The 16,515-nt window shown below is 41.7% G+C and overlaps 1 protein-coding gene across 1 annotated transcript in view; it reads left to right on the top strand.

Moving 5' to 3' along the window:
- The window catches only part of LOC149315543 (DEP domain-containing mTOR-interacting protein-like), a 52,526-nt gene extending 36,620 nt beyond the window's left edge, over positions 1 to 15,906 (top strand). Inside the window, exons 4-10 of the mRNA XM_089513636.1 lie at positions 121 to 244; positions 1,711 to 1,889; positions 4,909 to 5,094; positions 6,641 to 6,781; positions 8,324 to 8,394; positions 11,913 to 12,017; positions 15,561 to 15,906. Of these exons, the coding sequence (XP_089369762.1) occupies positions 121 to 244; positions 1,711 to 1,889; positions 4,909 to 5,094; positions 6,641 to 6,781; positions 8,324 to 8,394; positions 11,913 to 12,017; positions 15,561 to 15,686 (932 nt within the window). The 3' untranslated portion in view covers positions 15,687 to 15,906. The remainder of the gene's footprint in view (positions 1 to 120; positions 245 to 1,710; positions 1,890 to 4,908; positions 5,095 to 6,640; positions 6,782 to 8,323; positions 8,395 to 11,912; positions 12,018 to 15,560) is intronic.
- Positions 15,907 to 16,515: the final 609 nt, after the last annotated feature.

The raw sequence follows: 16,515 nt of genomic DNA, 5'->3' as shown, positions 1-16,515 counted from the left end.
TGGTAATGAATAAAATAAAAGCATTCATTTTTACTTCTTCGTGACCTTATTCAGCCCCCTTGGAAACAAATTGTGCACCTGCGTCTGACGTTTCTGATATTTCCCTTGAACTTGTTTCAGTTTGTGATGAACATTTGGACTACAAGGATGCTAAACTTCTGTATCGATTCCGCAAGGATGATGGTACTTTCCCTCTCAGCAAGGATGTCAAGGTGTTCATGAGGGGTCAGAGCCTGTATGAGACGTAAGTGAATCCCTGGTCCAGGGTCTCTGGATCATAAAACTAACTGTTCTTATTATTCCTGCTATTTGGACCATCTTTCTTCCTACCCCTGCCACTTGTTTGGAGCTTTTAATTTGGGTGTGTGTGTGTGAGTGAGGTGAGGTGAGGTGTTGTTGTGGTTGTGTGCCTTCAAGTCATTTTCAATTTATGGTTGTGTGCCTTCAAGTCATTTTCAATCTATCATGGAGTTTGCTTGGCAAGACTTGCTAAGAGGGGATTTGCCCTAATGACATAATCAAATAGCGAAATCAAGGTAAACTTTTGGAATTTATATTTGTTTTAAATATTTTCAAGCCATGGATGGTTGAATCCATGGATAAACAAAATTCATGGATACGGAGGGCTGACTGTATTTTGGAATGTGGTGGACTCTCCTTTGTTGGAGAATTTTAAGCAAAGGTTGGATGGCCACACCTAAGGGATATTTCAGCTCTGGAGCCCTTCCATGGTGAGGGGGTTTCATGGTGAGGGTGGCCCTTGGGTCTAAATTCTCTGATAGGATGGTTTAGCTAGTTTACAGCATTCTGGGAGAATAATCTGGTGTGTTGGTTACATTCAGCAGGCTTGGCATGCCCTCTTGTGGTTATGGTCGTAAGTCTACAGAAGAAAAGAGAAGCATGTTTTTGAGATGCAAGGAAAGAAATACAAGGGGATTTTTAAAGACCCTCATCAAACCAGTAGTCTGAAGTGCAATAGCAATAGCAGGTACATTTCTATACTGCTTCTCAGTGCACTTAAGCACTACCTAAGCGGTTTACAATGTGTAAGCCAATTGCCCCCAACAAGCTGGGTATTCATTTTAGTTACCTTGGAAAGATGCCAGGCTGAGTCGACCCTGAGCCACTGGCTAGTATTGAACTCGCAAACTGGTTGTGGTACAGTTTTATCAAGACTGTACCATATAGAGTTACCAGGTTAGTAACATCACAGCCCCAGAGATTCAGGGCCAAAACCTGGAACCAAGAGATAGTTCCTTGTGTGAGGTCACAAGTGGCAAGCCCTGGTGATGGCATTAAACATGCTTAGAGAGTATAATTCATTTAAATAAATAAAACAACCCACAAAGTATAACAAAGGAGAATACAGGTTAAGTCTTCCTTATTCAAAATGCTTGGGATTAGAATTATTTTAAATTTTGGAGTTTTTCAGATTTACATACACATAATTAGATATTCTGGAGATATTATTATTATTATTATTATTATTATTATTATATTGTATTTATTTATATCCCACCTTTTTCTAAAAACATGCATATATCCCCACCCCCATCCATTTATATTTAAGGTAGAGCTTTTGCTCTGAGATTCCTTCACTTGGGGACTCAGGGCCAAGGCCTGAGGTCTGGGAGCCCCAGTACCAAATAACTATGTTGCCTATCTGTTGATCATCTCATCCCGGCCTTGTTCTTCATTGTGTTGTTCTAGGCTGATCAGTGCAGAAGACACCTTCCTGAAAGTCAGAGAGGAGAACTCATTGAAATATCAAAGGACCTTCCTTGGTTGTGAAATGGTCGACTGGCTGGTCCAGGAAGGAGAAGCAGCAAACCGGAAAGAGGCTATAGAGCTCTGCCAAACCCTCCTTGAGCATGGGATCATCCAGCATGGTATGAGGAAGGAAATCATGTAAAGAAGAGAGCATTGGCCAGGGGCAAGGGAGTTTCTTAGCTGACAGGGAACAAAAAGGTTAGAAAGCATATTTGTATCCCACCTTTCCCAAGTAATGGAAGTCAAGGCAGCTTATAACTTATTAAGGGCAATACAGATGAAAAACTATACAAAATCATAAAGTATAAATATACAGTGGGCCCTTTGTATCCACTGGGGTTTGGTTCCAGGACCCCCCCCCCCCCATAGAAACCTAAATCCATGGATGTTTAAGACCCCTTATATACAATGGGGTAGTAAAATTGTGTCCCTTTTGTAAAATAGCAAAATAAAGGTTTGCTTTTTGGAATTTTGGAATTTTCAAGCCATGGTTGGTTGATCCATAGATGCAGAATCCATCGTTATAGAGGGCTGACTATAAAGGTTATTAAAAGCAATTGAACAATTTATAAACCTCAAACTATCGGAAGTCATTCAAAGACATACAGCAACAAAACAGCAGAGCACACTATTGAAGCACATCACAGTCAATTTCTAAAAGCCAGCAGAAGTAGAGCAGTAATTCTAGCTTCCCTAGGGAGGGAGTTCCAAAGTCTGGGAGCAGCCACCAAGAAGGCCCTATCCCTTATTCCCACTGAACAAGACTTAGGGCCCATACAGACAGGCCAAAATAAAGCTGCTTCGGGTCACTTTGGAGGTATGCTGTTTAAATGATGCATGCGTACTAAGAGTCCAGAAGCTGTGCCAAAGCCATGATCCAGTCCTAAAGACTAGAGCGCAGGTTTGGCACAGCTTCCAGACTCTTAGTATGCATGCACCATTGAAACAGCGGCGGGATACAAACCGCCGCTTTGCGGCGGTCTGCCGCCGCCGCCGGTTAGTCTGCGGGGGAGCCGGAGCCTCCACACGGCGCGGCTCCCGTGCAGACTGAAAAAGAAGCTCCAAAATGGAGCTTCTTCTTGAGTCGCATTTGCGACGTAGCGAGGCGCCAGGTGCGCACTCGCTACGTCACAACGCCCGCGACGCATACGGACGCTCAGCGTCCGATACGTCAAGATGGCGGCGCCCATGTAGAACGGGCGCCGCCATCTTGTACGTATTGAATACGTACTAGGGTTAGGGGGGTGCGGAAGCACCGCCCCTTCCTAACCCTAGTACGTATCCTATACGTACTAAATGGCGGTATGTATCCCGCCAGCATACCTCCAAAGTGACTCGAAGCAGCTTTATTTTGGCCTGTCTGTATGGGGCCTTAGAAAGTACTAGGGTATATGGGTTTTTTGGACTACCACTTTCAGATTCTTTCTGCTAGCATATCTATTGTGGGAGCTGTAGTCTAAAAATGTAACTTCTCCATGTTCTGATACAAAACATATCTGCTCCAAGTTAGCAGTCTGCAGTTGGACCCAAACAAGACACAATGTAGGATCAGAACCAAGGGGAGCAAATAGAGGAAATTATCACACCGCCTCCGGTGCCCAATTTACCTCTTCTGAATTTGGTTTAAATTTAGAAGTTAGGCTGATTTTATTGCATGGCCCTTTCTGTCAGAATGGTTTCCCATTGCCTCCAGGGCTAAATTTAGGCCCCGTAAGTCGCGTCTTCTGCCACTTTTCCCAATATGGAAGCTTCTGCTTTGGAAAAAATGGCCTAAGCGACTTACGAGACGCAAATTCAGCCCTGGAGGCAAGGGGAAGCCATTTTGACAGAAAAGGCCATGTGATAAAATCATCCTAATTTCCGAATTTTAGCCAAATTCAGAAGAGGTAAATCTGGCACCAGAGGAGGTGCGATAATTTCCTCCATTGCATAAGGAGGGCTGCCAATGGCTGCCAGGTCAGAATTTGACAGTGTTGTTGTTGTTGTTGTTGTTATTTTGGCATACAATTTCCATGGCCAGCACTAGAGGTTGCTCTGGAAGACAGAAGGAAGGAGCCAGCAAAGAGAAAGAATAAGGAGACTATATGAAGTAGCAGCATGATAGTTATAGAAGCAGAAATCCAGGGATGTGAAGGTTCGCTAACCCAGTTACCTGGGAAAGAACTGGAGATTTTATTTATATTATTTATTTATGTGATTTATATCCCTCCTTTCTGCCAAAATAGGACTCAAAGAGGCTTACAATATAAGTTAAAACAAAATAGCTAAAACAATATGTGGTACAAACTCCTTTTTAAAGCTTTAAACATCAATCCATTTAAAACATTCATTTTAAACATATAAATTGAACTAAAAGATATAAAATATTAATTAAAACATATAAAACACTTATTACATTTTAAAAATAACAGACCCATAGCATGTCCTTCCAAGCAGTTGAATGCTGAAAGCATGTTTACCTCTTTGCCTGCTGGTAAAAAAAGAGAGGGAAGGGGAGAACTGAGTCTGCCTTGGGAAGGCTTCACCAGCACTTTTCTTTGGAACTTGAGAGAGGTCCTTTTTGCTGGTTGCTCCCAGGTTCTGCCATTCCCTTCCCAGGGAAACTGGGCTGGCTTCCTCTTTCTTGTCCTTCATTGGCAGGTGAAGACCTTTTTATTCCAGCAAGCTTTTGCACGAAGAGGGGTTCTGTTACAAGAAGAGGGTTTTCTTTAGTGTGTTGTGCATAGAGATGTGAGTGTACATCTTTTAACCTTTAATTCTAGCCTTTAAAAGCAGTGTTTTAAATTAAGCCATAAACAGTTTAATGCTATGATTTTAGCTATGTGTTGTTTTGCTTCTGTTTTTATCTTGTGAATCCTAGCTTCGGGAAAAAAGATAGCTAGCTAGATAAGCCTTGTGGTGCCAAGGGATTCAGTGCTCTGAAGGTGAAGATCATCACTTTCAGCTCTGCCCAGAAATGGACCAGAGGTCAGTGCAGGGAGAGAGAAAGCATTATGCAAAGTCGTCACCAATTACCAGACAATTTGTGATTATATAATCTCATTACTAGATAATTTTTCATCTACTGTATCTATGGTAGGATAGGGCCTGGAAAGAGCCACTGCCTTAACTTGTTTCCTTCACTCATTGCATTTTCAGTTTCCATCCGGCACCATTTTTATGACAGTGACCTCCTCTATCAGTTTCGCATCAATTTCCGTCGAAGGAGGCGCCTCACAGAGCTGCTGAATGAGAACTCGCCCAAGGCACCCTCGGACAGCCCCGACAGCCCCTTCTGTCTCCGCAAGCTCAACCCTGAGCAGAACAGCTCTAGCTTTCTGTCAGGTGGCTCTGGATTGCAGCTCCACTCTCTCTCTCTTTCTCTTTCCCTCTCTGTGTGTATGTGTGGATGCACGTAGTATTTAGGGTAAAAAGATAAAGGTAGTCCCTTGACATGAATGTCTAGTCATAACCCACTGTAGGGGGCAGTGCTCATCTCTGTTTCTAAGTTGAAGAGCCAGCATTGTCCAAGGACTCCTCTGGTGGTTATGTGGCCAGCATGACTGCACTGAACGCTGTTACCTTCTCACTGAAGTGGTACCTAATTATCTACTTACATTTGCATGCCTTTGAACTGCTAGGTTGGCAGAAGCTGGGACTAGTGATAGGAGCTCACCCCATCATGCAGTACTCGGGCCTCAAACTGCCAACCTTCTGATCTTCCAATCATCAGAATTGCCATCTTAACCACTAAGCCATCACATTATTGCGTGAACACCTCATGCTTTTAAAATTTGGTTGCTGTCTCTTTGTAGCACATTGTGCCCAGGAGAGTTACATTTATAGTGGAAAGATTTTGGGTAGGAGAAGAATGCTTAATCCCTTCCTTCACCTGCTAGTTTTCTGCTCACCCTCGATTCTGAACATGAGTAGAGTGCTTGGCCCTTTCTGTCGCTCAGTGATTTTCTATGCACCCTACATTGTGACCACAAGGAAAGAGCTTAACCCCTTTCCTCACCCACTGGTTTCCTGCTCATCATGAATTCTGACAATGAGTAGAATGCTTGAACCCTTCCATCATCCAATGATTTTCTATTCATCCAACATTATGAACTCAAAGAAAATGCTTAACTCTTTCTCCTGTCCACTGGTTTCCCACTCACCCTAAATTTTGAACATGCAGGGAATACTTAACCCTTCCCTAACCCACTGGTTTCCTACGAACCTTTCATGAAGAAGTTGCTTAACCCCATTCCTTTACCTCCAACTCTTCCCCTTACCCTCTATTACTGGCTTCTATTCCCAGTCTGTGGAAAAACCAGTCACAAACATGGGCCAAGAGCAGAGAGGACAGCTGTGGCAGGAAGCAAAATTAAGTTTAAAATGCATCCCATAAGTACTGGGGAGTTGCTTAACTTCCTGGGTTTTTTTCCTTTCAAAAAACCTGATTTACAGATGTTATTTTGTATTTTGGCAGAGTTAGAGATGCCGATTTGTGGAGCCATCATGGGGTATTTTGGATGGTTTTCAAGATGTCTTTTAGCTTTTTGTTGTAAAAGCAGTTGAGGCTACATGTAGACTGTGGGCCACATTAGTTCCACACCTGATCTGGAAACTTTTTTAGAGTATGGGGAAGTAGAAGGTGGAGGAAATGTAGGGAATATTTTTGCAAAGCAGCTGCCAAAAGGAAAGTTAAATTTCTGCCTCTCACCCACATTGCATTCACACGAGTTCACCTATTTGAAAGCCTAGAGAAACTCTCAACTTCACAGTCAAAATTCAGATTCTTAACAACAGTCAAATCTTAACTTTCTCCTTGAGGAACTAAACACTCGTGGAGAGTAGCATGATAAGTTTTCACTTCCACTAAGCTCCATTTTGTCTCTTTCAGTTCAACCCAATAAGGAAATCAAAATGGTCTCCACAGTTCGAAGGAGTAGTGTCACCTCGCTTGCTGGTGGAGTCAACGCCTATTTCAATCTCACTCCAAGTTTGGGTCTCCTGCCAGCTGTTGAATGCAACCCCAAATCTGGTAAGAAATTCTTCTTTGTGCCCACCCTTTCTTTTACATAAAGTTTGAGATATAAGCAGAGAGGGTATTGATCAACATCTTGTTGCAAAGCTTTGAATATGGCCTACGTTAAGAAGCACTGAATAGCAAAACCTTGAAATTCTGAGGCTTAAAATACAGGCTTTGTGGAGGTCTGCCTATAAATGTGCCAGGATTAATTTGAGGGGTGCTCAGGGGCTTCAGAGGATATATACAGCCCAAAGGGTACACTTTACAGAGGCTATATATGGTCCACAGGGTACATCCTGGGCTAAATTGAAGAGGACAAGCAACAGAGCAGTGGGAACAGGAAAGAGGAGGAGGATGGTACAAAAGAACATCAGAAGCCATGACAGGAGGTGCAGGGCTAGATTCTCCAGATCTGGAGAAGGCAACATCTGGCATCCTTGACAGCAACACTCTTAGATGATCATGGGCCCCATATTGCAGTTGTTAATCTGAGAGAAATTTGCTAGCTTGACTTTCTAGACTATATGAGATTTAGATCACAGATTTCTTTCTTCCCAGATATAATGCTACACTTACTCTTTATATACTTTGAATTTTTTAATCTATCTAATCCTGTGGTTGTCAGTGGATTACAAATCATGTAAATACACACCTATAGCAAAATCAGGACCAGGCAGCAATCCTTTGCGTACTAAAGATCACACTAGATGTTAAAGGGAATGCATATATTTTGTGATAAACCTATGTTTATTCCCGCTTTTTATTCTAATTTAATTTGAGGACTACAACTTTTAGAATCCCTGGCAATCACGCTGGTTGGGGAGGGGCAGGGACGTAGCCGGGGGGGGGGGGGTTCTTGGGGTCCAGACCCCCCTCCGTTAGATAAAATGAATGGTGCGTGCTGCTGTGCCGCCGCGGCCAAGCCCCATTATAATGGTCGCACTTAGTCTGGACCCCCCCTTCTCAAAATCCTGGCTATGTCCCTGGGAGGGGGATGCTGGGAGTTATTTCCAAAGGGTAACATTTCCAAACTGGTGGATTTTCATATATTCTTACTTTAAAAATCTGAACTGAATTTCCCATCCATCCCTAATAAATGTCTTTCCCCCTCTCTGTTGCCTCTGTGGCTGGGCACTTCTATAATCCCAGCCTCTTGCATTGACTAGCAGAGGCACAGAGGTCAGCCTGTGATCATCAGAGTGGCAGTGGATTTCTTTAGTTCCTCTTCCAAAGAGCCATTTGTGCTAAACCTTTTTCCATTGCATTTGAATTTCTCTTTGAAATGTTGCAGAGGACATGGCTAGCTATGGAAAGATAAATTTGTTCCTCTGTAAATTGACTTTGACCTTGACTCAGCTGTGTTTGTGCCTCCATGCATGTAGGTATTCTTTTGGCCCCCACTGAGAAACACCTGTGTGCATGGGAAAAACCTATCTGTCTTATCTGGTTAATGTTCTTGGTTCATTTCTCCTTTCAGTCTGCTATGTTACTCTTTTGCATACTTGACACTCAGATTAGATCTGTCATTTCCCCCCCTCCTCACCCCACTACAAGTATTAAAGAGACCTGTCACCAATGAAGAGCTACTGACCCCTGGGGCACCATATGTCAAGAAAACGCTCACGGTAAGTGACCCGGTCATCAGAATGTTACATTAGCAGTCTTGCCCAAGTCAGTCCTTTTGTCTGTGTGCTGTAGACCAAAGCATCACTTAAGGCCAATACATACAAGGAGAAGAATCAAGCCGTAAAACCTTTTTATAATGTTCAATGCCACTGTGTGTGTGAGAGAGAGAGAGAAAGAAAGAGAGAGAGAGTATTGTTGTGTTCTCCACTCATTCCTTTTCAGGTTTATTCTTCAACATTTTCTTGCATGTCACAAAATGGTAGCAAAATCAGGTGTTAGCTCTCTTGAGATTTATCTGTCTAATGTAGGATAGGAATGGTTGTTTGGTTCTTCTCTGTGAGTAATTTCTGTTTGTATGTGAGTATGTATATGCACATGCCAAATTAGCCAGAAAACTTCATTAGCCATGAGTGTTGTTGTTTGCTTTCAAGTTCTTTCTGACTTATGGCAACCCTAAGACATGGTTTTCTCGGCAAGATTTGTTCAGAGGAGTTTGCCTTTGCCTCCTTCTGAGACTCAGCAAATGTGATGTGCTCATGGTTACCCATTAGGTTTCCATGACTGAGCAGGGATTTGAATCCCAGTCTCCACAGTTGTAGCCCAACACGTAAACCACTAAACTACGTTACTGCGGAAAGAAGTTTCTGCTTTGGACTCTTGGCATCTGCATTAATTGGATTAAATTGCACTGGACCTGTGTCATTTTGCAAGAAGACTAGATTGTTTCCTTGTGTAATAAGGTTGCAGAAAGCTCTGTTTGACCATAGACATTATCACATGAGCCTTGGTCTTGCCAATAATCATGTTAGTAAAAGAAAATGTAGGAGACATTCATTATCACAATTGGGATGTTTTTACTATCAATGACCCCTTGTGTTTTCTCTCGCACTCCTCCTTAACCTCCTGCCCTGTGCTCTATCCAGTGTACATTTTATATATATATATATATATATATATATATATATATATATATATAATTTATAAATAAATTACTATTATTATTATGATTATTATTACATTTCAGTTTTCATTTTTAACAAAATTCCAGAGTTATATTAATGCCATTTAATAGAAAAAGAAAATAAGTGGAGGCAGGGCAGGGGGGGGAGATAACCTGCTTGGGAATAACGTGGGGAAAGGGGAGAGGAGGAAATACTGACAACATGACTGCCAATATCTGAGCTGTCACAGAATAACATTTTGCACCTGTGGTGAAATGGAAAAGCAGCACAATTGGGGGCTTACTGATGGGTTTTCTCAGTCAGTGAAAAAGGATGCTCTAACAATGCACAGGACCAATGAGCTAGAGAGAGCATTGTCGATAAATATTGCCAAAGATGCTATTCTCCAACTTTAATTGTGGTTTAAAAGCCTTATGTGATAATGTCCTATGTCAAGCCCTTGGTCAACCTAGCCTAGCACAGTTGACTTGTTCAATTCACAGCAGCTCTCCAGGGGCTACAAACTCCTCCACTTATCTGGAGATGTTGGGAATTGGACATTCTGCTTGTCAAAGAAGGTGTTTCAGAAGCACCGAGTTCTCAGAATACATTGAGAAGCTGTCAAAAGGCAACATATAGTCATAGGTGCACTAAAACAATGCTTTATTAATTCAGTGAAGATATTATGTGGGATGCAGGAATAAAATCCAAGGCAAAGGCAAAGTGAGATCAAAGCAGTCCATCACCAGAACTACTGTCCCCACAGTGAACAAGACATCAGCTTGGTAGATGAAGGGAATGCTGTGGATATAGTATATCTTGATTTCAGTAAGGTCTTTGACAAGGTTTCCCATGACATTCTTGCAAACAAGCTTGTAAAATATGGGTTAGACAAGGTAACTGTTACATGGATGTGTAATTGGTTAACTGGTCAAACCAAAGGGTACTCAACAATGGCTCCCTTTCATCCTGGAGAGAAGTGACCAGTGGGGTCCCACAGGGCTCTGTCCTGGGGCCATTGTTATTCAACATCTTTATCAATGACTTGGAGGACAGAATTGGGGGCATACTCATCAAATTTGCAGATGACACCAAATTAGGAAGACTAGCTAATATTCCAGAGGACAGGATCAAAATTCAAAATGACCTGAATAGACTAGAAAGCTGGGCCAAAGCTAACAAAATGAAATTCAACATGGAGAAATGTAAGGTACTGCACTTAGGGCGGAAAAATGAAATGCACAGATATAGGATGGAGGACACCTGGCTGAATGAAACTACATGTGAAAGGGATCTGGGAGTCCAAGTAGACCACAAATTGAACATGAGTGAACAGTGCGATGCGGCAGCTAAAAAGACCAATGCAATTTTAGGCTGCATCAATAAAAGTATAGTGTCTAGATCAAGAGAAGTAATAGTGCCACTATATCCTGCTTTAGTCAGGTCCCACCTGGAATATTGTGTCCAGTTCTGGGCACCATAATTCAAAAAGGACATTGAGAAACTGGAGCGTGTCCAAAGGAGGGCAACTAAAATGGTGAAAGGTCTGGAAACCATGTCCTATGAGGAACGACTCAGGGAGCTGGGGATGTTTAGCCTGGAGAAAAGAAGGTTAAGAGGTGATATGATAGCCCTGTTTAAATATTTGAAGGGATGTCATATTGAGGAGGGAGCCAGCTTGTTTTCTGCTGCTCCAGAGACTAGGACCTGGAGCAATGGATATAAACTGAAGGAAAAGAGATTCCACTTCAACATTAGGAGGAACTTCCTGACAATAAGGGCTGTTCGACAGTGGAACAAACTCCCTCGGAGTGTAGTGGAGTCTCCCTCCTTGGAGGTCTTTAAACAGAGGCTGGATTTTATTATTATTTGTTTAGGCTGGATGGCCAACTGTCAGGGATGCTTTGATTGAGAGTTCCTGCATGGCAGGGGGTTAGACTGGATGGCTCTTGTGGTCTCTTCCAACTCTATGATTCTATGACCATCCCCAACAGACCAGTTTTCCGGGCTGGATTATGGCTGGTATACCCTCCATCCACCCAGATGAGAGCCTAAATGATACTTTAAGATATCTCCAACAGAAGTAACATGGCATCAAATTACCTCTGGTTTCTCTTGGTGACAAAGTTACAGGTATAGCTAACTCTGCTATGGTTTGTTGCTTGCCTTCATAACTAAAGGAAATGCTAAATTTCAGTTAGAGAGTTTAGTGAAAAGAAAGATGTGTGGTTCCCCCCCCACCCAGGTTCACAGACCCCCCTGAAATCTCTCCACATTAAGAATCCATGTTCTAGTGTGAACATTTTCTGCTTCCTTGGATCCTGATCTCTCATTAAATTGTCTACACAACTGCCCACCAGTCCTCTGGAATTAAACACAGCACACCATTTTAGACAGTACACAATTTTGTGAGCCACTTATATGAGCAGCAAACAAACAGAAACAGAAACCTCACAGATTTCTCCTTCTTGTCACCAGAGTGCTGGTTGCTTTTGTAACCTCCATCCCTAAGTCCAAGTCCACAAATATGGTGTTCAAAGAGAATGCTTGCAATTGTTTCTCTTTTCTGTTTTCAGATTGTGGGAGATGCAGTTGGTTGGGGGTTTGTGGTCCGTGGAGGACAACCATGCCATATCCAGGCTGTGGATCCAGGAGGACCAGCAGCTGCTGCTGGCATGAAGGTATCTATCTTATATTGAGTGCTATAAACTAGACAAACATACATGACACTTTCCTTACAGCAGTGGCTGGTGTAGGGCGGACACTAGCCAAATACTCTGTGCTGCCCCCTGAGTATTCTGGCCTTGAAGCTGCTCTAATTTCCTCTATTACCTGTGCATTCCAGAGTGACACTGGATGGCTGTTCATACAGCATCCTACTGTGTGAGTTGTTCTCTGAGGCTAGAAACAAGGTGCCCAGGATTGACCACATGGGTGGGTACCTCATTCTGACCTGAAAGGAGAGACTAGCACTGGCACTGACAGGTGGCACAGAGGGATGCTGTGTGAACAGCAGCCCAGCATCACTCCAAAGTGCTCTGAGATGAGGAAAATATAAGTTTTTAAAATGTGAGTTAATTGAGGGATGGCCCAGATTAGCTGTATAACTGGCTTTCCCTATGAAGACAGTCTATGGGGAATTGAGTGTTTGGGCCTGCCCCACAAAAACTTCCCACCACCATGAATTTTTCCTTCAGCCCCCAATTTTTAGCATTGCAGAGAGTGAGACACCTAAAATCATTCACACCTACAATTCTTATAGTTGCTGTGCTTGCCTTCATTTGGGAACTTTGCTTGTCTCTTTTCTTTTGGAGGCTTAAACTGTATTTCTAAATGCTCAACTGAAATTTTAAATTACTTCAATTTTAGAAATTGGGGGATAGAAGTAAAATTTCATTGGGTGCCAAAATTCATACTTGGCATGGCAAAGATCTAATTTTGCCTCTCTATTTAGCTACACCCCTAATTAAATGTGGGCCTGATTGGAGATGATTGTGGAAGAGGGGCCATCATAAGAGTTGCAGATATTTCTCTTCTTCTTATAATGCTTAGGTCTGAGTGGAAGGATGGACTTACTTAGGCACAGCTGTTCTACATGGGGAAATTTTGGTTTGTAATTTTCACAGGACAAGGGTGATGGAGGATCAAATCTGCTGGAAAATGAGATGTGGTGTGTGAAAAGTCTTACATAATTTTCTGGTGTTGAAACCTAATGTCACCACGCAATGCCCTTCTTAACAGATATTAGTATGCAAAGGGATCTTCCAGCACTTTTGAGATTAACTGTGCTAAAGAAGTTGTAGCATGAGGTTTTGAAGATTTGGTGTATTCCTTCATGCATTTGAGGAAGTTGACCAAGTCTACAAAAACATAGGCTATAGCTTCTTTCTCACAGTTAGCCTTAAAGGTACTGCACAATACTTTTGTATACTGATATTGTAGACTAACATGACCATATTTCTGAATTTGACAGATTTCTTTCTTTCCCAAAAGTCGCTGGTGGCGATTCTGAATCATTTTTGGATGTAACTTTTTTAAAATTCTCATTTGCCCATTTGCAACATTGGTCTGAATGCCACTTGCAACTTTATTGTTTGGAAAATAAAGTTGGACAATCCATCTCAGACCTCCATCCCATCCAAACACACACACACACTTCCAGAAAGTTATCTTCTGAATACCTGATCTTTAAAAGCCACCTAGTCAATTGGGATGCTTTCATCATTGTAGAAAGCTGCTTGAAAAGACTCCTTATAAGCACCTGCAAGTTGAGGGATAAGTTAGTGCTGATCGTGATGGGCGGCACAACATGCAAAACCTCTCTATCACCTACTCAAGCATGAAAGGCGATGAATGCCACCTAAGCCCACTGAACCAAAAGTAAATGGGTTTTTCACGTTCCTTGTTGAAGATCAGTTTTTTAGGAGTTGACAGTTTTGCTGCTGGAAGGCTTTTGGGGAGAGAGAGAGAGAGAGAGAGAGAGAGAGAGAGAGAGAGAGAGAGAGAGAAAATACTGCTTCCTATAAAAAGAGTTTTAAAATCTTTCTGATCACTATGACAAACATTTCAAATACTAAGATTTTCAAAAGACTTCTAATAGGATAGGTAAAGTTCATCCTTGTCTCATCAACTTATGGATAGCTATTTCTTTCCAACTTAATTATGAGGAGAGAATTAATGTCACATGTAAAAGCTCACCCATTTTAGTTTGGAGCGACAGTTCTGCTTCTTCCAAAAGGGCCTTATTTTTCAGATCCTTTTATAGAAATCTATTTTGTTTTACCTGCCAGTGTATCACTTAAAGTGCACTCTGTTGATGAAAGGAATTGTAAATTAAGTCTGTTCTTTTAATGTGGATCCTGAATGTAATCCCCTAGAATTTGTCTAATTCACATTTGGTGAGGACATGGGAGAGAGTTGTTTCTGTGGCTGCTCCACTGGAGGTCCAATTTGTTGCCTCTCTGCTCTATTTCCACTGGCAGGTGAAGGCCTTTTTATTCAGGCAGGTGTGCTATATTTCTTACATATTATCAGTAACTATGTTTTCAACATGTTTTTGACTATGGTTTTTTTTTTTTAAAATAACACTGTTACTTAGATCTTTTTTCAACTTTTATAAAACAAGATTTTAACTTAATCTTGTTTTAAATTATTGGAAGCCACCCTAGGAGAAAAGCAGAGTATACATTCAATAAAATAAATACAGGCTGAGTCTCCCTTATCCGAAATTCTGAAATCCACAATATTCCAAAAATGAAAACTTTTTCATGGGTAGATGAAATAGTGAGACTTTGGTTATCTGAGATAGTGTCACCTTTGCTATTTGTTCAATGTACACAATCTTTGTTTCATGCACAAAATTATATATTGTATAATTTTATTGTCTGTGTATATAAGTTATATATGAAATAAAAATGAATTTTGTGTTTAGACCTGGGTTCCATCTCCAGAATAGCTCATTATGTAGATATATGCAAATAAGGCATTAGAAAATTCAAAACAAGTAAACAAAATAAATCCAAAATGCCAAACACTTCTGATCCCAAGCATTTTGGTTAAAGGAGGCTCAACCAGTAAATAAATTCCTTTCGTTTTCCTCATCATTTTTAGATAGGTCACATTTGATCATAACTTAGAATTTTAGGCACAGTACAGACTACGCAAATGCACCATGCTGGCACCGATTTTAAGAGTTAGGGATAGCGTGGGAACTGCACTGTCCCTAACTCTAGCATGGCACAGTGGCATAACAGTGGCGGTGTCCCGTGTACACGGGTGCCACCATTGTGACGTAAGTGCCACGCGGCATCCACACATCTGACCTGCGGTGCAAAAAGAACCCAGTTTTTCTGGCTTCTTTTTCCTCCGGAGGGAAGCCACATGGTTTGGCGGCTGCAGCTTCCCTCCAGAGGGAATTAGGCTACTGGCAGGCCACCCCTTTGGGGCGGTCTGTCCCGAGCCTTACTTTGGCTAGGATTTGCTGGCTTCTCCAGAAAATGTATAAAAGCTGCACCAGAAAATACCATTCCTTTCGCTGGTTTTTTTTTTTTTTTTAAGAATCTGAGAAATTCTGACAGCTATTTCACCTATTTGAGATACTTTCAATCAGTTTTCCAAAAATTTCACTTTCGGCAACATTTTGTGGAAACCCCAGTATAATTTTGCTCTTCTTCTTCTTCTTCTTCTTCTTCTTCTTCTTCTTCTTCTTCTTCTTCTTCTTCCAGGTATGCCAGTTTGTCTATTCTGTGAACGGAATATATGTGCTACCTTTGGACTACCAGACCATCAGTAGTCTTATCATGACAGGACCTCGGACGCTCGTGATGGAAGTTATGGAAGCCATTGAATGAGTGAAAAGAATGTGTTGTTTTCCTTTTTAACACATCTATGATTGTTCGCCTGAGACTGGAAACATACATGGAGGAAGCCCCTTGCACTGTGATTCCTTTAAACTCAAAATGAACTGAGATTTCTACCTACTGATTAGTGGAAAATATATTACCAGTTCTGATATGGTTTTGAAGATACGGGGGCTTAAACAAGGCAAGAGTCCTTCAAAAAGTAGCATAATGAGTCAATGGAACTTCATAAAATGCTGCCAAATTATAGCATTATCTCAATTTCTTCTTCTGCCCACTGTCTTGTTATGTTCCGTCAAGTCAACTCCAATTTCTCAGGTTCTTAAGAAGATTTTCAGCAAGAAAAATGATTCCTGGTAGAGATTTTACACTTTTTTTTGGAGAAGCCAGTTCCTATAGGGTTGTCTTGGAGGTTTGCCATTGCTTTTCTCTGAGGCTATGCAAGTGACAGGCCCAAGGTCACCTTGTGGATTTCCATGGCTGAGTGGGGATTTTAATTCTGGTGTCCCGGAGTGATAGCCCAACACTCAAACCACTACACAACACTGTGCACCATATGCAAAAGAACAACCTCTGCCCCAGAACAGAGAAAAGGAAAATGTCTCTAAGATAGCTATTTCCCTAAAACCACGTTTTGCTGTGCGGAAAAAAGGTGAGGCCAAAACCCATATACAGAATGACCAAGATCCTAATTAGGGTTGCATAGCATGAATTTCCTTGCATGGAGCAGGTTTTGTGGCAACATTGTGCAAATGAATGCACACGTGGACATGCAGTTGGTATCTTCCTGTATGTATGCATATGCAGTTAACTCATCTGT

The sequence above is a fragment of the Sceloporus occidentalis genome, unplaced genomic scaffold, assembly GCF_023333645.1.
Source record: "Sceloporus occidentalis isolate IW3139 unplaced genomic scaffold, rSceOcc1.0.p SCAF_3, whole genome shotgun sequence".
NCBI classification, from domain to species: domain Eukaryota; kingdom Metazoa; phylum Chordata; class Lepidosauria; order Squamata; family Phrynosomatidae; genus Sceloporus; species Sceloporus occidentalis.
This window is presented reverse-complemented; position numbering and strand designations above follow the sequence as displayed.